Genomic DNA, 22,510 nt, shown 5'->3' on the forward strand with positions numbered 1-22,510 from the left:
GTCCAAAGTATTCAAAAGTGTTTTTTTACTAAATTTTACAAAACATTGGTGCACATATGAATGATTGTTAGTTTCCTTTTTGCCTTTTCTTTTAAAATTTCTGAAACCATATACACATAAAGGTGACATATGAAATGTGTCTGTGGTCTTTGCAGATCATGTAGGTAGCCATAATTTTTAAGGACCTATCGGATTTAAGGAAGATTGAGAATTGTTTTTGAGTTTCCTTTGTGTGGTTCATGTTGTTCTCCTGTTTGCTTATGACAGGGATGCTGGGAGTAGCCCTGAAAGTGGTGATGTTGAGAGTTGTTGGCATTTCTCAAACGCCTTGAAAACCTGTGAGTACCTCAAGGAAAAGCTTTTATTCGTCTTCACATCTGACTTTTATGTGCAAAGTATACTAGTGAATGAAATACTCAACAAAGCCTGGTTATGACAATAGACAGAATGGCAAGTTCAAGGTATCACTGTTGGAAGGAGAGGCCCAGGTGTTGGTCCTCAGCCTCTCATGTTCATGACCCTTTGCAGGACTCTGCCCACATCTTTCTTTTCACCGCCAATCCTAGTTTCCTTACCGGTACAATGAATGTATTTAGATAAATGACTTCGATGTTTCTTTTGGCTAATTCTGAACTGCTTAAACCCATTTGGATGGCAAGTATCACCATGTTTAAAATGATAAGGAGAACACAGATTTACTTTGTTTCGCAAAATAACTATAGATTTAGAACATATGAATGGAATATGGTTAGGACAGTGGATATAGGAATGTTCTGGTTATCTCTAGCTACAGAACAAGCCATCCCAAGTGTAGTAGCATTAAACAATTAATGTGTTAGCATTATTGTCTCTCACACTTCTACAGTGACTGGTCTCAGCTAGACTCTTCTTTCTCAGGGTCTCTGGTGAAGTTAAGTCAGATGGAGGCTGGGCCTTGAGTCATCCCAAAGGCTTCCTTACTCACATGTCTGATGGTTAATACTTTTGGCTAGGACCTCAAGTGGGACTGTTGGCCTAGACACTTACATGTGCCTTTTCATGTGGCATAGGGTTCTTCACAGGATGACAACCGCAAGTTAGCCAAGAAAGAGATGATTAGGAAGAAACTGTATTACATTTTTGCTCTAGTGTCAGAAATCACACTGCCGCATTCTAGCGTAATGTTCATTAAGATCAAATCACTAAGACTGCCCCACCATATCACCACATCCAAGGCAGTGTTGAAGAACATGTAGACATGTTTTAAAACCAACAATATATACATATATATATATATATATATATATATATCCAACTATATATATATGTGTGTGTGTATGTGTGTGTATGTGTATGTATATTTGTATGTATACATATTTGTGTGTGTGTGTGTGTGTATATATATATATATATATATATATATATATATACATAGTCCACAGAAAAAGTCGAAGATGGTAGGATGACCCGTTTGCCATTTATATACGTATATCGGACTACTTGTAAATACTAGTGAAGTTCCCTTTGTAAAGAAATTATTTGTTAAGGAATATTTAATTGAGGGTCATAATTACACATTATTTATGATCTCAAGCTTGTGCCGGTGTCACCCACACTTTCATTACAAATGGTGTGTCATCTAATTTGGCGTGCTAATGCTTTGAATATTTTTTTAATTCATTTGAAAACTTTAAGCACTAATTGAAACAGCTGCTTTATTTGAACAGCACTTATGAAATGTTATGTAAACAAATTCTCCTTCATGTTTTGGTAGCAATTAAGTCCACTTTCATCAGAGAATTCTTCTGCTCCACTCATACTCTTCACCTGGGAGTGAAGAGGACTTCAAGCCTGGAGCTCCTGTTTCTTCCCTTTGACATGCACACGCGCTACTGTGTCATCATCCTCAGAAACAAAGCGGTGAGAACACGACTGTGGCAAGGGCTTTCATCATGGGCTGGCACTTTAATTGAGTAATCAATGCAGGTGACATGAAGGCAGAGCTTATCCTCCCAAATAAGCAAAAAGTTACACTATTTGTAGGTAAAATTTATAATGTGGGGGGTGCCTGGGTGGCTCTGTCGGTTAAGCGTCCACCTTCAGCTCAGGTCATGATCTCACGGTTCATGAGTTCACGCGCCACATTGGGCTCTGTGCTGACAGCTCAGAGCCTGGAGCCTGCTTCGGATTCTTTTCTCTCTCTCTCTCTCTCTCTCTCTCTCTCTCTCTCTCTCAAAAATAAGTAAATGTTAAAAAAAAAAATAAAGAAAAAATATAATGGCTGCCTTAGAAAGTCCCATAGGAGCAGACTGGCTGCATGCCTAACCTCGCTGTGGCTCTGTCTGTATTAGCTTTATGTATTTGCATAACACATTGCCAAACACTGAGGGGCTTAAAACAGTACATATTTATTGTGTCATGTTTTTCATAGATCAGAGGTCTGGGCATGACCTAGATGAGCCCTCTGTTTAAGGTCTATTACGTCTTCAATCAAGGGATCTACCAGCACTGGATTCTCTTCAGAGCCTCCATTGAGGAAGGAGCTTCTAAGCTCATGCTTCTAAGCTCTCTCAGGTTATTGGCAGAATTAATTTTCTAGTGGCTCTGGCATTCATGGAGCTTGTTTCTTTTTTTTTAATGTTTACTTATTTTTGAGAGAGAGAAAGAGACAGAGCACAAGCAGAGAAAGGGCAGAGAGAGAGGGAGACACAGAATCTGAAACTGGCTCCAGTCTCTGAGCTGTTAGCTCAGAGTCCGATGTGGGGCTCGAAATCACAAACAGTAAGATCGTGACCTGAGCCAAAGTCAGATGCTTAACCAACAGAACCACCTAGGCACCCCAAGGAGCTTGCTTCTTTAAAGCCAGCAAAGGAGAGAAAGATGAGAGAAGGAAAAGAAGGATGGAAGAACAGAGGAAGGAAGAGAGTCAGAGAGAGAGAGAGAGAGAGAGAGAGAGAGAGAGAGAGAGAGAGACAAGACAGCCTTTAGAGGAAAAGTTTTATAGTATTATACCCTTCCAGAAAGAAACTGCCATATGTTGACCTGAGGAGGGAATTTAGAACCCCTAGAAGATAGCCCCACATATATCAGTTATGTACCAATTATGTGCTATATTGAATGCAGATACAATGAAATAATGGTAATTGGAAAGAGGTATTATTTTGACCTGGTGTCTACAGAATCATTTACACATGAAAAATAATATAGCCTACTAAATATGTAAAGAATAGTTTAACTGTACTTAAAATTACCATTTAGGAGGAAAAATGCTATTTTATATTAATGTTAAATCTTGTTTTATATTTTCCTTAAAAGAATCCAGGATTTAACTGAATAGCTGCTCTACATGATAATTTGTGAAAAATAGTGACTATAGTGTGACTAGTAGTTTAATCAAATGCCTCTTAATCCCTTTTTTATATTCATTTATAATACAGTCCCAGAAAATGCTAGGGTTAATTGTCAATAGCAGAGTAAGAAGGCTGATTTTATTATTTAAATTAAACTATTAGAATATGAATGTTTACTTCCATAAATTTTGTCTAAATTAATCAAAATATAATTACACTTATCTTGGCATCTCAACTTATTAAAACATGTCTTTTAATTACATATATTTTGTTGTCAGTAAAAATATTAAGGAAAACAGTAATCATGAAATTATATTGCTATCAACTGAGAAATAATGCCTTTAAACTAAAGTATTGCATTGAATTACAATGACTTATATGGGGAAACACATCTATTAACTTACACATTCAATTTATTGCTAATTATATTGAAAAATGCAATTACACGCTTAAATAGATAATCAAACATCCAAGTCCACCTAGTTAGCTCCTGTTCTTATTAAGTGTGTGATAACTGCTTTGCCATTAAGAACCACCTGTTGAAAACCGTAAAGTAATTAGGCCTCAATTTGATAGCTTTCCATGTGTAAAACAGAAACATTTCTACTACCATGGCTATCAAGGAAAGGCCATTAGTTTCATTTTGGCTGTTCCATTTGAACTTCCAAATAAAAAAATGAGATGACTTATGTAATAGCTGTTTGAAACTACAAACAGTTTACAAAATTTCCATCAATGTTCATAGAAATTCTTAGCCTAGGGGAAAAGCTACAAAATCCCTACAAATTCAAGCTATCCAATGCCAGAAATCTAAAGGCGTTTCTGCTCATGCGTGGATGGGGGCAGATTGAATAGACGAAGGTGGAGTAGAAACAAGACCTAGTCCCTGAGGAATTACACCTGCTGGGACGAGGGCTTGACGGACCCACACACAAACCCTGCAAAGTACAAAGCAGTGTATTGACACAACCCTGGGGTTCTGTCTTTACTGTCATGCCTGTGTGATCATCTCTTCTATGTAGTCCTGGGTTCCCAGATAGGAAACCACCCATTTTTGCTGGGATCATCTGTGTGAGAAAGGCAGAGACATCAAGCAGGGATCCTTGATCTGGGGCCTGTGTTAAGACCGGATTCTATCCAGTTGCAACCATTTGCTGTGGCCTAAGCAGCCGTCTTTCACCAACCCATGAGCTTTTATATGGAACCAATCTAGACTTCTTCTCCCCCCTGGTAGCTTTATCTTGTAGTCCTTCATTGTCCTTTTCTGTCTACAGAACTTGGTCAAAACAAGTAGAAACCAAAGTCCAGGTATTGTTGACTTGAGGAAGCCAGGATGGGAATCAGCATATCTGAGCAACTTATGGAGATTGTCCCATTCCCACACTGGGGCCCCACACACCAAAGAGAGTTTAAGCCTTGCCAAACCAAATAACAAGTTGACAGAAGAAGGGTGCCTATGCCTAGGTAGACGAATGGGCAAAGCCTTCTTACTGATTTATGGTCTACAGCAATTTAGTCTAAGGCTAAATCTTACCAGTTGTTAAATATATCGTATGTCAGTTTGTCCATCTCCCTTATGTTTGCATAAAAAAAGGGACCACTGATCTTTTTGCCCTGTCCCTCATTTCATTCTCCCTCAGTCTTCTGTGTCTTTCTGTCTCTGCTGCTGCAGAGATTAAGCTGGAAGTCTTTATCATATATATTTTTAAATATTCTATAATCAAAGTGCAACTATTTTCAATCGTCATTACTGTATAGATTTTAGTAATACTGATTTTTGTTTAATTTTATTGAATGTGAAAGTAAAAACATTATATTATGGTAAACTCTTTACATAATTTAAATTTAGGCAAACTAATGTCAGTTTTATGAACGTTATTTTTATAACTGCTGGGGCTGAGTATCATTTGAGGGCGGTTTCTTTTCAAAAAAAATTTTTAATGTTTATTTTTGAGAGAGAGAGAGAGAGAGGGAGGGAGAGAGAGACAGAGCATGAGAAGGGGAGGGTCAGAGAGAGAGGGAGACACAAAATCTAAAGCAGGCTCCAGCTCTGAGCTGTCAGCACAGATCCCGACGTGGGGCTTAAACTCCTGAACTGTGAGATCATGACCTGAGCCAAAGTTGTATGCTTAACCAACCGAGACACCCAGGCACCCCACTTTTCTATGATTTTTAAAGGCAAGCCACATTTCATTCACCTTTTGATTTTTTATTCAGTTTGTTACAACTGCATTTTTTTTAAGTTTATAAATTTTTTTAATGTTGATTTATTTTTGAGAGAAAGAGTCAGAGGGGAGAGGCAGAGAGGGGCAGAAAGACACATAATCTGAAGCAGGCTCCAGGTTCTGAGCTGTCTGCACAGAGCCAGACACAGGTCTTGAACCCACAAACCATGAGATCATAACCCGAACTAACATCAAGAGTCTACTGCTTAAATGATTGAGCCACCCAGGTGCCCCTTTTTTGGCGTTTATTTATTCATTTTGAGAGGGAGAGAGAGAGAGCAAGTGGGGAGGGGCAGAGAGAGAGGGACGGAGAAAATCCCAAGCAGGCTCTATGCTGTCAGCACAGAGCCCAATGCGGGGCTCGAACCCACAAACCAGGAATTCATGACCTGAGCCAAAATCAAGAGTTGGCCATTTAACCAGCTGAGCCACCCAGATGCCCCTACAACTGCATTTTTTGTTGTTGCTGTTGTTTTGCTAACTACACTCCTCCCCATACCCCTGAGTTTTTTACCAGGGAAGCAGAGAGAAATTGAAATCCCATCTGGGCCATAAACACTATGAAACATTTACTTATCTTATGATGCCTGCTGACAATTTGGAGGCAGGTTAAGTGAACTTTAAACTCTAGATCATTGTGGTAAATGTTCACAAAACTACACTAGTTTGAGCCCCCTCCATGCAGCAAAGCCTTCTCCCACTTGACCCATCCTCCTTTCTGTGAGACCATCATCCTGCAATTAACCCTGCAGCCTTTGTCTTTTTTTTTTTAATTTTTTAATGTTTATTTATTTTTGAGAGAGAGAGAGAGAGCACAAGCATGAGCTGGAGAGGAGCGAAGAGAGGGAGACTCAGAATCCGAAGCAGGCTCCAGGCTCTACACTGTCAGCACGTGGGACTCAAACCCACAAACCATGAAATCATGACCCAAGCCAAAGTCAGACACTTAACGGACTGAGCCACCCAGGCACCCCAGCCCTGCAGCCTTTTTGAAGAAAAACATGAGAAGAAAATGAGGAAGATAGTGAAATTTTAGTTGAATAACTTAATTATATTGTTACAATCACTGTTACTGAAAGCAGGAAGGTAATGAGCAGAGGCATGACCTGATTTCATCTTTGTTTTAGAAAGCATCTCTGGAGCGAAAACAAAGAGTAGATTAAGAGTTGGAGAAAGAGACTGTAGATCAAGGGACTGGTTCAGAGACTCTTGTAATCTATGACACCACTCCACATATCTCTGTTCTCTCTTGCCTTCTGCTTTTTTGCATACTAGCAATAAAGACAGAAGGATGTGAAAAAGCAATGGTGAAAGAAGAGGTGATGATGTTGGATTTGGGGGAAGGAGCAAGGGGACAAGAAAGAACTGCAAAGGTGATGATATCAAGATCAATATTGGGGTCCCCGGGTTGAGTGTCCAAATCTTGGTTTTGTCTCAGGTCATGTTCCCAGGGTCATGAGATTGAGCCCCATGTCAGGCTCTGGGCTGGGCCTGGAGCCTGCTTCGGATTCTCTCTCACTTTCTTTCTCTCTCTCTCGCCCCCCCCTCTGCCTCTCTTGAGACCCCACTCTCTCTCTCTGAAACACACACACACTCTCTCTCTCTCTCTAAAATAAAATTTAAAAATTTTTTAATGTTAAAAAAGATTAATCTTAATGACAATTTGCATGATGTTCGCAGTTGAAGGGAAGCAAATTTTCATTTACTTACAGAACAATTGATAGCAAATAAATGAACAGCAATAGAAACTATTCTGAGAAAGACAGTGATAAAGACAAAGAGTGATTGTCAATCCCATTGCTTCCATAATTTCTAGAGTCTAGGCCCAGCTTCCTATTATTTGACAAGATGTTTTTGTACAATATACCATATATTTTTATTAAACAATTCATATTTTGTGCCACGTAAATATATGTTGCTTTCTCAAAATGTCGGAAATAATCGCTCAAGCATACAATTAAGACTGTATTGAAATTGTGTTAAGAAAGTTGTGCTTTTTAGTGCAAGCATACAGATCTCTTTATACATTTTCTTTTTACCCTTACTGAGTCTCCTAGAACAATCATTCTATGAAGAATAATATTTTAAAAGAACAGTGATTATTCTTACTGGTCAGTTTCACATTATAATTATGGTAATGTCAAAGAGCCACCTACAATGATAAATGTTCTCTAGTGTATGAATCTAACATTTTAGAGTTTTAACTTAGCTCTCATGTGCCTGTTTAGTCATCAAAATAATATGACATTGTTCAGCCAGTTCAAACAAATTATAAAACCTAGCAAAATCTAGGCCCAAGATTAGAGAATAAGTAGAATTTTAAGACCTGTGAAACAACATGGGGGTTTTCTGTATAAAATGCTTTTTATTTTTTCTCTAAATATTAAGGTTGTTTGGGTCTGGAGGGCACCCATGACATGTCCAAGGTTACCCAGCTAATTAGTAGCAGAGCTGGGATTAAAACTTTTCTGCCAATTCATCGTTTGTGTTCCTCATTTCTAGGTCATTAACAGCTGGTCTTGTAAATTTGCATGCAACTGTGTTATTTGAGGACTACATTTAACTAGATACACAAGAAGAACAAAATGTCTTTTGTGAGGGTTTCTCACAGTGGACAATGGGCTTTGGCATCCTTCTGGAAAATATAATAAAAATCTAAGTAAATATCCTGACTGTAAAATATGAAATTAAGGGCAGAAAGGAAATTTAATAGACTCCTAGAATAGCTCACATTGATACGTGTCTGTTATGTGTCAGATCATTTCATTTCCCTTGTCACAGCCTCCAGACTTGGAATGTAAAGGGCTTCTCCACTTTAAAGGAGTTGTTTATTGCATTTGTATTCCTTTCCTGGTCTGATTTTATTGCCAGAAGAGTAGAGTGAAATAATTAGACGATACCGCAGTTGATTTTCCTGAACAATTTTCTGACACAGGCATTATTTTCAATTATATTAAGTTACTTTTTAATAAAAAAGAACACTGAAAGTGAACAAGTTAGACAAAATAGTTTTTGAGAAATGATAATGTACCGTCTGAATAAGATGTGGCATTAAATGGAATTGAATGGAGTTTTAGTTACTGATATTTCATGGCTAGGAGGCTTTTTATCATTTTTTTCTTTAATGTTTATTTTTGAGAGAGAGAGAGAGAGAGAGAGAGAGAGAGAGACAGAACGCGAATTGGGGAAGGGTAGAGACAGAGGAGACACAGAATCTGAAGCAGGCTTCAGGCTCTGAGCTGTCAGCACAGAGCCTGAAGCCGGACTTGAACCCTTGAACCATGAGATCATGACCTGAGCCGAAGTCGGATGCTCAACCGACTGAGCCACCCAGGTGCCCCTGTCATTTCTATTTAAAGGAAATATTCTAGCAAATAGCACTTTGCTCCTTTTGGATCAACACCCATGAGTTGGTAGTTATTTTCTGCAGCTAGAGACCAGGTTTCATTCAGGCACACATTTAAGAAAACATGTAATTCTGATAACTTTATACTCACCGAGTCTAATTTCTTATGAATACTATATTTTGGGTAAAACAACTGATTTTTTTAGATAAAAATAAAAATGAGAAAAAAGTAAAATAAAAGTGAAAACTGAATATATTGTTTTTTCTGGTCGCTATTGAACCTTTGTACTTGAATTATCATTGAAAATTTCATCAGTAGTATTGACCACTCACTTGTGTTTGGAATAAAACATGCATACACAGAAAACCCGTTTCAGATGGCTAGGTTAGATTTATATTTGCAAAGTACAAGGTTGCTTAGGAAATATTACTCTATGAAAATTTCATATAATGTACTGTTTATTACCAGGAGTGCATGGATTTAAATGCTAAACAATTTAAAACATTCAAAGTTTTCCATATTTCTTTTTTTCAGCATGAAGTGAAGATAATTATGGGTCATAATTAATAAAATTCTATGGAACATTATCACATGAAAGTAAATGATAGTTAATTTATTATAAACAAATCCCAATTGGGGAAGGATAATGAAGCTGTAAATAAATTGACCTCACAACCAGAAATGGTTTATTCTTATATTGTTTCCAGATTCACTTTCAGTGTTTCCCATTTCTCTTGTTATCTAGGATATTTACAGTATTTTGGAATATGTATTTTTATTATGTGATCAGTATTCTTTTATATCATTTATGTACGCTCTCTCTGGAGTAGTCTCTCAGACATACAGTTAATATTGTTTTAAGATTGTAGGGCAGTTCGGACCAGTGACAAGTCCCAGCTTGGAAGCTAAGTTTGTTTTCTTTTGCTTTCTTCATAGTTAGTTGCATGCCTGTTGTAAGGCCATTCTGGTAGGAGTTTCTTCTGCATTGTATGGCTTAGCCCTAAATTTGCCAGTGCTCATTTTCATTGATCCTGTCAGGTCTCGACCCCACTCCAGATCTCTAGAGTCAGACCTGCATTTTCACAGGTGATTTATATGTCATGAAAGTTTGGGAAGCTATGCCCTCAAAGAATGGTCCCTTTCCATTTAGAGTGATCTCAAAGGGTTAGATTCCTGATATGTGTTACCTCATTGAGTCCTTACCACATCTTTACTATCATTCTATTTCTTAAGATGTAAGCGTTTTTTTAAAGCCTTTATTATGGAAAATATAAAATACAATTGTAGAAATAAAACTGCAATAAATCCCCCTGTACCTTTCTCTCATCTTCAACAGTGCAGGACCTAACGCGTTACATTGTTATAATGACCCAAATCCCAATTATCACATAATTTTATTCACAAATAATTCAGCAAGTGTCTCTATAACAAAAAGATTTCGGTTTTTTGACATAACCATGATACCATTATTACTAAATATATTGTAAATTTTTTTCTTAACATCCAACCACAAGGCATTGTTCATATTTCCCTGATTGTCTCATGATTGTACATTTTTTCTGTCACTTTCTTTGTCTTTGTTTGAACTGTAGGGGAGGAAAAATAATTTTTCTTCCGCCCTTCTGAATTATTGCCTGAGACTCTTACAATAAAAGATAGATTAACAAGAAAAAAAATAGACATTAACATGTATACCTCCTGTATTCATGAGAGATACCCAAGGAAAAATGAATGACCCCTCAAGGTGGCTTAGAATTCAGGCTTAAATACCATCTAAATAGGGAAAGGGGAGAAGGGATGTTGGCCACTTAGAGGGGAGTAAATGATTTTTAGGAAAGATGAGTGGGCCCTTAGAAGAATAGATGGGAGACATACTTTGTGACAGGTTGTCACTGTACAGTGTCAACTTATAGTCTCTTCTTCTGATAAGAGTTAATCCTTGGTTGATGAAACTCTTAGGAAGGGAATTTATGATACTTGAATTTCTTTGGGAGGATCTGTCTTTATGCAGATAAGGCGAGTTCAAAGAAAGCCTCTCCTTGCATTTGATATCTTTCAAGTGCCTACAACTCAAAATTATCAATATACCAAAGCAACACATTCTGGCGTGACATTTTCTGCTTCCCTTCAGAATCAAGATCTAAATAATATTCATCCACTGGGATTATATGATGTCTCTTGAGACTCCCTGTCTCCTCTTCCTTTTCTTTTAATCTCTAGATTTCTAAAATGTACTGTTTTTTTTTTTTCTTTTTAATCATCCCATTTCACAGAGGCCGAGACTGAAAGTCAGAGATGTGGCAAACTTGCCTGAGGCTTAGTAGCTAGTAAGTGACAGTACCAGAGTTGAAACCAAGCCTGTCCGTCTTTACAGATCTTTGTTTATATTATGTTGCTGCCCCTTCACTGACCCCACTTTTATTTTCACTCTCTCTGTTTAGTCTTCTGCATTTCTTGCCTAATTACTCTAAAAGGTCTGCAGACCCTCATACGCTCCTTTTGAAAGCTTGCAGTTTAAAATATAGACACTTGGGGACTCAGACATCCTGCAGAAGTGATATCACTCCCCTCCAACAATAAATTACAGAATGAAGGAAAAAAATATTTCTTTCTTCCTTGATTGTTTATGTGATTTAAGCTAGCAGTCTGCCAAGGATATTCACAGCTACAAAGATCAACTGCTGTCAGTGCTATCCTGGTGCCTTCTTAATCCTCCTCCCTGCTCTGGGTGCATACAAAGTTTCCCCCACACTGTGGGAAGACTAATATTTAAGCCTTACCTCTCGCCCCTCATTTAGGGCTTACGTTGCTTAGCAATGCACAATGCATGGATGTTTTTATAGTATACAGATTTTTCTCACAGCAGAAAGATTTTTCCTAATTTTTTCTGAGCTTTTGGAATTTAATATCACTGTGTGGTTGTATTTTAGATTGGAGAATTAATTTATGTTGTGGAAGGAAAAGGTACGATCCCATTGCCTTCCAGCTTCCACCCAACGGATTCCTCAACTCCACTTGACTACAGCAGTTCTCCAGAGGAAGGTAGAGTATACGTGTGTTTTATTTCATTTAAAATGTCAAGGGATGGGACTGTTCCTCATATAGTCATCCAAGCATACTCCTAGCAAGTTTTTCCAGAAATAATTAGGTGTTAAAAGGATTCCTTTTAACTTTATTATGTCAACATCCATGGAATAGAGCACCAGTTTAATAATGAATGTCAGTGGTGATTTTTTTTAAATCCTTATTTTTTCATTCTTTGGATAAATATTGAAATTTGGCATTCGAAGTATTTACTCACCAAATTTTCAGTTTCCTGAATAGTTTGGAAATCACTGTACTCCCAAATCGTATATATTGTAATATATTACCTGAACTTGCACCCTGAATTTGTACCCTCCATTCTAAAGTGTAAGGTTGTTAGTGGAAGAAAAAGACAGTTTTTGCCAGTCTCTGACAGATGTCTTTACATTTATTTCTACTTCCCTTAGCTTCTAATCACTGATAGCACAATGATCGCTTCATGTTTGAACATGCTGGTATTTCTATGAAAGAACCCTTTGAGTTCTTTTGAGCATTCTTTTTAGAGATACCAGCAAAATATCTTTGATTCCTGAAGACTTACTCTTGAATTACTAAATTAGGACTACTCAAAATGAGCTACCTGTGTTACTCAAGTTAATGAAGGTCACACCTGCAGTTTTATATTTCCAACCTTCCAAGTCCATCCTGAATAGCATGGTCAAGAGCATGTGATCATTGAAGACTTACATGTTTTTGCTTCCCCTAGTGTTAAGTAAGGACAGTCCTGTTCTGTATTTGAAATGTGAGCTCCGTCAGGTCTTGGATGTGGACCTTAAGTTGCCACTGACTAATGAAGCCAAGGAGAAGGCCTTGGCTTTTGCAGCACAGCAGCAGATGTCGGATATAGAGTATGAGCGACGGTTGATCACAGGCACTCTGGAGAGCAGCAGTGTTCGCGTGGCCATCGCCCTCCTGGGGCTGACGAAGATTGAGGTGAGAATGGAGGACAGATGATGCACTTTTTTCTCCTTTTAAAAATATACAGAGTTGTTAATCATAACATTTTGACATAGAGAGATGATGAATGCTGGTTTTCCCCAGAAGGATGGCTCGGTAGCTTTTTTTTTTTTTTTTTTAACCACATTAAATAAATCTGAAACAAAGTGTTGTATTAATGTTAGCATGAGTGCTAATTTTAGTAGTAATAACTAGATTACTGGTGACTTCGCATGCTAGTAATTTTAGGCATTGCGGTGTAATCGCTTCATTCCCAGTTGTCCTCTGTTCTGACTACACATTAGAATGCCCTGAAGAGCTTAAAGTAAGGGAAGGCAGGGTGGGGAGGAACATGTTCTGCAAGTTGTCCAGGATATTCTGTGCATCCAGAGAGGGTCATCCCTGCGGTCAGACTACCAGGCTGAGAATCCAGACTCTGACACTGTCTACCTGTGTAACTGTGGGCTGATTCCTTAAAAATCATCAATCTTAAATTTTTGTACTTTTAATCTGAAGATAGTGGTTAATTGACGGAAGCTAAGTGAGACAATCACGTAAAATGCTTACCACATTACCTATTATATAAAGTGTTCTATGTATGGCATTGTTGTTCTTGTTATTATTACTGTTACTGTGGACTCTGTTATTATATCTTGAACTCTATTTATAAATGGAGTTTGGTACAGTCGAACCTCCACAGAGGCAACAAAGCGATTCTTTAAAAATGTAAACCCGATCACATTGTTCTGCTGCACCCATTCCTCTGTTGGCTCTCCAACTCATTCAGAATAATACCCAACAGGGGCGCCTGGGTGGCGCAGTCGGTTAGGCGTCCGACTTCAGCCAGGTCACGATCTCACGGTCCGTGAGTTTGAGCCCCGCGTCAGGCTCTGGGCTGATGGCTCAGAGCCTGGAGCCTGTTTCCGATTCTGTGTCTCCCTCTCTCTCTGCCCCTCCCCCGTTCATGCTCTGTCTCTCTCTGTCCCAAAAATAAATAAACGTTGAAAAAAAAAAAAATTAAAAAAAAAAAAAAAAAAAGAATAATACCCAACATCCTTAGCATGGTCCTCAAGACCCTCCCAGACAGTTCCGCCTCTTCCCTGATCTCACCTCTACTGGAGCCCATTCATTCATGTCACTCCCTCAGCATAGGCCTCCTTGCTGATGTTCAAATGCCCAAGGCATGCTCCCCATGCCCCCTGCACTTCTGAGGTTTATTTTCCCTAGACATTACAGGCTACTTCCCTCAATTACTTCAGGCCTGCTAGAATTATGCTTGTATTATGAGATTATGCTTGTGTTTTTTAAAAAATTATTTTGTATTTTTTTTAAAAGTATTGTTTACATCGACCAGACACTTTCCAAATACCACATTTCCTTCAGTTTTCTCTATAGATAGCATTTGTCACCTGACAGTAATATATTTATTTGTTTACTCATTGTCTATCTCCAGCAAGGGAATTTGTGCAAAGACATTTGTTTAGTTAACTCTCATATCACCAGTGCCTCAAAAAGTGTGCTGTGCCAAAGGTAGTCACTAAATCTTCCATCACTGAAGGAATAAATGGTAAATGTTTTCATCCTTGCTTGAGAATTACCTTCATTTGCATATATTACAACAAAATACTTGGCATTGTAGGATTTCTTTTTTTATTTGTCAGAATGCTAGAATCAGTACGGCATAAGCACAGATCTCCAACATTTACTGATGGTATTTTAGGGTTGACCTGAACTTTTAAGTTCTGATTAGCTCAAAAATATCAAGGCCTGAGGTTCTCACACCCTCTGGACTGACCCATTTACGGACTCCATTCACGAAGCTGTTGGCTCTATTTAGCTCATACCAACATGCTTACTTCTGTGAAAGAGCAGTGAATTTGGGAAGGTTTTGTTCAACTTGCAGTACAGTATTACACTAGAAATGCTTGATATGTGGCCATTTCAAATTTTAACCCTATCACAGTGTGTTCTCTCACTCTCTCTTTCCTTTTAAATTTATTTTCAGCATTCTTACCTCTTAACAAAACATTTTATTTAAATGAGAAATGCTGGAGGGAGATGGATTTTGTCGGTGGATCCCCTTTCTATTATTTATGCATGTATATAGTTTCTATTTTTCTCCCTCTTCTTTTAGTCATCTCTGTAATCCAGCAGACATTTTGTGTTTATTATTGTATTTATCAAATTATGTTTTGTATAGTATATATTTTTATATTTACCTGTTTCTCTAGGATTGTGGATTCCTAGAAATCTAAAAATCGTTATGATGTGTTTTTATTTACCCCTAATTGTCGTGTGCATGAGACGTGCTCTGCCATTGTTTAATTGAATTGAATATGTGCTTGAACAAACAAATAACGTTTTAAACCTGAAGTTTTCATATCTATCCAGGTTGCCTCATAGACTGATTTTTCACAGTCCGAGCCGTCTTGTGTACTTACCCTTGTCTACTTACCACATTTGCAGGATAGGCATCTGTGTGTGTGTACGTCTCCCAATTGGTTGCTGGAAATAACAACAACATAATGATAATTTATGAAAAACCCTTGCCTTTTTTAAAATTAAAATTGAAATGTTTTAAATAGCCTCTAAATTTAATAATTAAAAGTTTTTTTTTTAAGTTTTTTTTTTTTTTTACCTGAAGAGTACTATTTTCTTTGAATTCTGTGAATATCACACATCTTTGATTTCAGCCAAAACTTACCAGATGCACAAAATAAGTAGAGAAGTGTTGAATGTGCCAGTTTAAGAAAACCAGCTGCAGCAAATCAGAACTCACAGATGCATCTTATTCTGTTCATTCTCATCTAATCATAAAGGGTTCTTTTCAAGTGCAATTATCAGTGCACTCTTGAACCATAATAATGCTAATAATTTTTACAGCAGAACAGTAAACAAGATTAATTTTAAAAAGACTCTCTCCTTATATAGTGTTTCACACCTTTTTTCCAACATGCTTTTATGTGCACTTTGCAAATTATTTCAGTGACCCCATGGAGAAACATAAAGGAGGTAGAGTTCCTCTTGTAATACAAAAAAAGAAATGACTGAGGCATAAACAAAAAAAAAAAAAAAAAAAAAGAGGAGACTTATGTTGCCCTCACTGACAGGGTAGCAATTACATCCCAGATCATGGTAGAGACATTGTTGTATTTTAAAGCTGAGAAAAGAAATCAAGACACTCAGAGACACATAGTCCAACCTCTTACAGACCTGCAAACCAAGCATCTGAAGTAGTAAGATGGTAACCTAAGGTCACACCACTGATTTGTGATGGAATAGAAATGAACCCAGGTTTTTACCCCCTAGTCCATTACTCTTTTCCTTCCCCTGTATAGTGTCCAAATGATATATTCACTTCATTAGTCAATGAAATTGACTAATGAAATAAAAGTCTAGAATGCGCTGTTATAGCATAAAATAACCGCATAACAAAATCTAAAATCAATCTTGGTATAAATCTGTTTAGAACTAAATCTAATTGAATAAATGTAATTCCTTTTCTACCAAAGAAAAGTGGCATATCTAATTTTTTTTTGGTATACAACCATGTGGAATTTGAATTTTTGAAATATTTATAGAGCAATAGCAAATTGATATATCTATTTTATATACTGTGAGAGACAGGATCTTTTGTCAGGACCATGAATTTCTGCCACTTCACCACTTAGCATTCGTTTATTGAATTCATATTCTATTGGTCATTACTAAATCAACTCTAATGATATATTCAGAGACACTGGAAAGAAAACTTACAGGGTAGTTTCCTTGTATTTTCTCAAGTTCATGTTTTAAAAGCCATGCCATATACCCTGGGATAAATGGTAGAAAAAAATCATTGAAATTTAGAATTTAATAATATGTTTAAAAAAGGAAATCTGGGTTCCTGGGTGGCTCAGTCAGTTGAGTGTCTGACTCTTGATTTCAGTTCAGGTCATGATCTCATGCTTCATGGGATTGAGCCCCATGTCAGGCTCTGTGGAGCCTGCTTGGAATTCTCTCTCTCTCTCTCTCTCTCTCTGCCCCTTCCCCGCTTGTGTGCTCTCTCTCTTTCTCTTTCTCTCCCTCTCTCTCAAAATAAATAAGCATTTAAAAAAAAAGGAAATCTAAAAGATCTGCTTGGTGAGAATTCAGAAAGGTAAAGGCAATGGTTTTTGTATTTGTATAATTTAAGTGCACTATAATCATGAAGTAATCCTATTGATACTGTCAAAGATAAACAAGGCTAGATACTAGTTACAGCAGTAAGGAGAGACTTTATTCATTAACTGTTGAAACAGGGAGAAGGATCCAGCATGAACTGAACTTAAATTTGTACAGAAGAAGAAACTGAGAGTTTTAAAGGGAGGGTGAGAAACTAAGGAAGGAAGCTGGGAACTTAATAATAATGAGCAGAGTCAGGGAAGTGGACATTTATAAGTGGGAGGGGGTTGGTCACTATGATCTGGATTTGTTCATTGATGCTTATCTGCAGGAGAAATGAACTTCTAGGATCTTTATAACTCGAGACAGTGGTACAAATTAGAATGAGGTACCTACCTGCCTGCGATTACTGTTTCCTTGATTGCATTCTGAGGACCTTGAAAAGACAGTTCTAGGTGGTAGAAAACTTATCTCAAAAAGGAGAGAGAAAAATAGAGACAGTGCAATGGGTGGAGGAGGAAGAAAGGATTTATAATAGCAAGCTTTTTAAAGTGTTCTGAAGGGGGTTTGGGGTGTATCTACCTATCACCAGGTTTTGGCTGGAACAAACAGTATATACTGGTGGCAGCATTGAGCTCCTTCAGGTAGGCAGGTTTTTTTTAATTTTATTTTTTTAATGTTTATTTATTTTTGAGACAGAGAGAGACAGAGCATGAGCAGGGGAGGGTCAGAGAGAGAGGGAGACACAGATTCTGAAGCAGGCTCCAGGCTCTGAGCTGTCAGCACAGAGCCCGATGCGGGGCTTGAACTCATGGACCGTGAGATCATGACCTGAGCCGAAGTCGGACGCTTAACCGACTGAGCCACCCAGGCGCCCGAGGTAGGCAGTTTAAGGGGAAGTGCAATCATCCAAGGGTTATGGCCTTGAATTTTAGAAACTATGTCAGTGCTTGTTCAAGTGTACGTGTGTGTGTGTGTGTGTGTGCACGCGCGTGTGGGAGGGAAGGGGATAGGCAGAAAAAAATCATTTGTACTGAAAGTCTGCAGTTATTGTAGGCCAAGGTTGAGGCCTACTGAGTAAAGGGCTTGGAGGACTCTGACTAGAGTTTGGCCAAGAAGAGAGTCTATGTCAATATACCATGACTCAATGACTTAAAGATATAGAAGGCAGATGATATACATTTAGATTAAAGAGCTAATTGCTGATGTGAATAATTTGTTCACAGTGACTCGAAAAATGAACCAAACACCAACAATGATAAATGTAAATGAATTAATTTTTTAATTGACGTGATTTTAGTTTCCAAAATAAAGTAGTTGAAAAATGTCACTTTGTAGAAAAAAATATTCCTGTGGAGTTTATAGATAACAAACCTGGTGAAAGAAGAAGATTGCTGATGGCACTAACATTTATTTTTGTTGAGTAATGATACTCTGACCAGGATCATGATAATGATGATGACAGTGATGCTACTAATAGCGAACATTTACTGAGTACTCAAAATATGTTCCAAGGACCTGGATTTTGTTTTCATTTTAAATATTCACACCAGGGATAGGCAGTGTGTACTTTTATTGCCAATATTTTACAAATGAAGGCTTTGTGGCTTTGGTTATAGCCTGACCAAACTTATTTAGAGTTGGGTTATAAATGCAGGTTACTCTGCCTTTAAGTGTGCATGGTCTAACCATTGGGTTGTGCTATGTTAGCAGTAGAGCATCCAAATAAAAATAAATGATCACCTACCTCTGTGCTTTGCATTGCTTGGTTCACACCTAGAGAACCAGATTTCTCTTCAGTGTTCCATTTTAGGAAAGACAGTATTGAACTAGATTGTGTTTTGAGGATCATATGCATGATGGTGAGTTGTTGTCACCCCCATTATATAAGAAGTGGCTGAAGGGACTAAAAATATCAAACCTGTGTAAAATGTATGTTTGGAATGGGAGAGGGAGAAAGAAAAAAAGGTAGGTTTGGGTGTCTATGGAGGGGCAGGACCTAATATACATATATGTATATGTACATGCACATATACTTACAAAATTGTCATTAGCAAAAGAGAGGGGATCATGTTTTTTTTTTTTTTCTTGAGAAAGAGAGAGAGAGAGAGAGAGAGAGAGAGAGAGAATGAGCAGGGGAGGGGCAGAAGGAGTGGGAGAGAGAGAACCCCAAGCAGGCCCCACACCCAGCAGGGTTCAGGATCTCACAACTATGAGCCAGAATCAAGAGTCAGACCCTCAACCAACTGTGTCACCCAGGCACCCCTAACTGTAGTTCTCATAAGAACTAGAACTGATGGGTTAGATTTTAAGCAGCACAGGGATCAACTCAAGGAAGAAAGTACTTTTTCAATGCCATTCACCAGTGGAATTGGTTTTTCCCTGTAGCAATGAATTCAATACGGAAAGGATTACAGCAAGGGGCATTGAGCATGTCTTAATAAAGGATGATTCCATTGATTGTATAAAACATGTTAGTGTTCTCTTCCACCATTTAAATAATACTGTGTCTAAAGAAATGAACTAATTAATCCGTTGGTGGATTTTTTTTTCACAAATAAGGGGTCTAAGTATAAAATGCTTTTTTGTGTGTGTTTTGGAGGTAAAGGCTAAGAGAATTACATTCCAATAATTGTTTATTTGCAGACTTGTGTTCTCTTTACTACCTCAAAGTTGAAGAAGCCTAAGTCCATTTCATACACAGCAGAACTGAGCCTTCCAGAACATTTTGATATCCCCAAGAAAATCTACATTCCTCAGATTACAGAAACTCAAACTAAATTGACTCAGCCTCAAGGAATTCAACCTGCAAATAAAACAGGTAATCAGTACCATGGGGACTGCAATATTTTGTTCTGTCCCAGGAGCTGTGAAAGACTAAAATTTAGAGATTATCTCTACTAATAGGATGTTCATAATATAATTGAAGAGATGGTTCATTGTATATATATGGTATTGAATATTTTGCATTATAAATAACCAACATACTCTAATACAGTAATCTAAGTTATGTACTAAATTTAAGTGCTAAATTGCTGATACTGAAATTTATAGACCTGTTGTTACTCTTTGTTAAGGAGTGGTTGTCCGATACAGATAGTAAGTACACTTTGAGAAAGGCGAGCTCTTGCTTTGACAGTGTACTAGGTTGTAGCAGGTGTGCTGGAGTCAAGGCTCAGGTTAGCTTTTTTTTTCAACGTTTATTTATTTTTGGGACAGAGAGAGACAGAGCATGAACGGGGGAGGGGCAGAGAGAGAGAGGGAGACATAGAATAGGAAACAGGCTCCAGGCTCTGAGCCATCAGCCCAGAGCCCGACGCGGGGCTCGAACTCACGGACCGCGAGATCGTGACCTGGCTGAAGTCGGATGCTTAACCGACTGCGCCACCCAGGCGCCCCTCAGGTTAGCTTTTAAGGATAGGAGAGATATTGGTGGCAAAGGTATATCAGAGGAGAACAGGTGTTATTTATGAGTAAATTATCTTTGATCTGGACTAGGACGTTTAGTAGTTGAATACTTACTCTTGGTCTCCTGATCCCCTTTTATTCTGTTATTCTAATTATGAAGGACCAACCCAGATTAAAAGACTATTAATAAATTTACATTATTAAATACAAGCAATAAGATGTAAACAGTGTGACTAAGCAACTTAAACTATCCAAAATTAGGTTTCTTTTCACTTCTTTCCAAGCTGGTAGATAATAATAGGATTATAATTTCTTTACTAGGGCTATTCCTACAATGTATCATAACTCCAGTGTCATAGATTCTACTTTATATTGTTGCTAACTTAGGTTTTGTTAAATTTTCCTTTTTTCTTTTCCTGTGGCTTTTTTTTAAAGTTTATTTATTTATTTAGAGAGAGATAGTGCACGCAGATGGGGCAGGGGCAGAGAGAGAGAGAGAGAGAGAGAGAGAGAGAGAATCCCAAGTAGGCTCCTCACTGTCAGTGCAGAGCCCAATGTGGGGCTCAAACCCATGAACCATGAGATCATGACCTGAGCCAAAGTCAGACACTTAAACAACTGAGCCACCCAGGCACCTCTCCTGTGGCTTTGTGTTAACTATAAAATGTTTCTAAATCCAAAAGGTGGTTACACATCATAACGTCACAAGATCATCTGTTCATTTTGCCTTCCTAGGAGATCTAAGATCCCAGATTCAAATGCTAAGTGGCCAAGCAGATAACAAGGATTTATTAATTAGGTCTTGTCTCAGACAAGAGGGATGATGGAGCCTACCATAGACTGGAGAGTATGTGCCCCGTCTAAACATTCAAAATAATAAAAAATAAACAGAAAAGCTTGAGTTTATGCAATAACTGTGAGGGCATGTTTGACTTATTAGCTGTCAAGCTGGTGACAGCTCTTAAGTGAAATTTTTGTTTTTTTAATCTTTTCAATGTACTATTAAATATTTTTAAGTGCTCATTTATTTTTAGAGAGAGAGAGAGAGAGACAGAGGTAGAGAGTGAGAATCCCAAGCACGCTCTGTGTTGTCAGTGCAGAGCCTGATGTGGATCTCGAACTCACTAACCTTGAGATCATGACCTGAACTGAAATCAAGAATCAGACGCTTAACCAAATGAGCCACCCAGGTGCCCCTGTGCTATTAAATTTTTAAGTGGAGAATTTATTAGGATAATTTTTTACCCCTTTGAGATAACTGGATAAAACTGTGTATTATAAGCCCAGCTAGGATTCCCAGCCCAAACAATTCACTTATTCAGCCATTCACTCAACACTGTTGAGCATCAATTCCTTTGGGAAAAATGAAGAAAATTGGCATATTAAAATGCTGTTTAATTATAAATAAGTATGAAATTATCTATATTTAAAAATCTTTCACTTAGATAATTTTCAAAGGCTAATATTTTTCTCATATAATTGTTAACTGTGTATTTGAGTAAGAAGATATTGTGACAATTAAGAAAAATAGAACTGTAAATTTTTTAAAAGATCATGCAGAAAAGTTTTAAAATGTATTTGCATATTGTGGTTCCTGTCTAACTTGATTTTCTAGGCAGTTTGCTTTGTAGAGCTTGTAGCCCAGGTTTCTGTTTCAGCAACCATCAGCATACATTTAAATAAATTAAGTTTACAAAAACAGAATATTCTAACTCAGGATAGTAGCAGATTGAATAAAATACATAGCCTGAACAGTGTACATTCTATTGTTAAGCGGTGGACTTGATTAATGAAAAGGAAAAAACAGATTTTTTTTAAGTTTAATAAATAACATTCTATTAGAATTTGGGACAAAGAATAGTAGAGTTAAGCATATAAAAATCTAATCTTTGGGATATAAGCCACTTTGAAGAAAACAAACCATAAAATTCCTAGTAATAAATACAGTAATATAGAAACAAATCTTGTTTTTAAAAATATTTTATTTTTTTAAGTAATCTCTGCACCCAACATGGGGCTTGAACTCACAACCCTGAGA

The 22,510-nt window shown here is 37.6% G+C and overlaps 1 protein-coding gene across 1 annotated transcript in view; it reads left to right on the top strand.

The window, feature by feature from the left end:
- The window catches only part of CFAP47 (cilia and flagella associated protein 47), a 553,185-nt gene that overhangs the window by 301,220 nt on the left and 229,455 nt on the right, over positions 1 to 22,510 (top strand). The window contains exons 41-45 of the mRNA XM_045471009.1: positions 268 to 338; positions 1,754 to 1,899; positions 11,832 to 11,943; positions 12,692 to 12,918; positions 19,711 to 19,885. Of these exons, the coding sequence (XP_045326965.1) occupies positions 268 to 338; positions 1,754 to 1,899; positions 11,832 to 11,943; positions 12,692 to 12,918; positions 19,711 to 19,885 (731 nt within the window). The remainder of the gene's footprint in view (positions 1 to 267; positions 339 to 1,753; positions 1,900 to 11,831; positions 11,944 to 12,691; positions 12,919 to 19,710; positions 19,886 to 22,510) is intronic.

The sequence above is a fragment of the Leopardus geoffroyi genome, chromosome X (genome assembly GCF_018350155.1).
Source record: "Leopardus geoffroyi isolate Oge1 chromosome X, O.geoffroyi_Oge1_pat1.0, whole genome shotgun sequence".
Lineage (NCBI taxonomy): Eukaryota > Metazoa > Chordata > Mammalia > Carnivora > Felidae > Leopardus > Leopardus geoffroyi.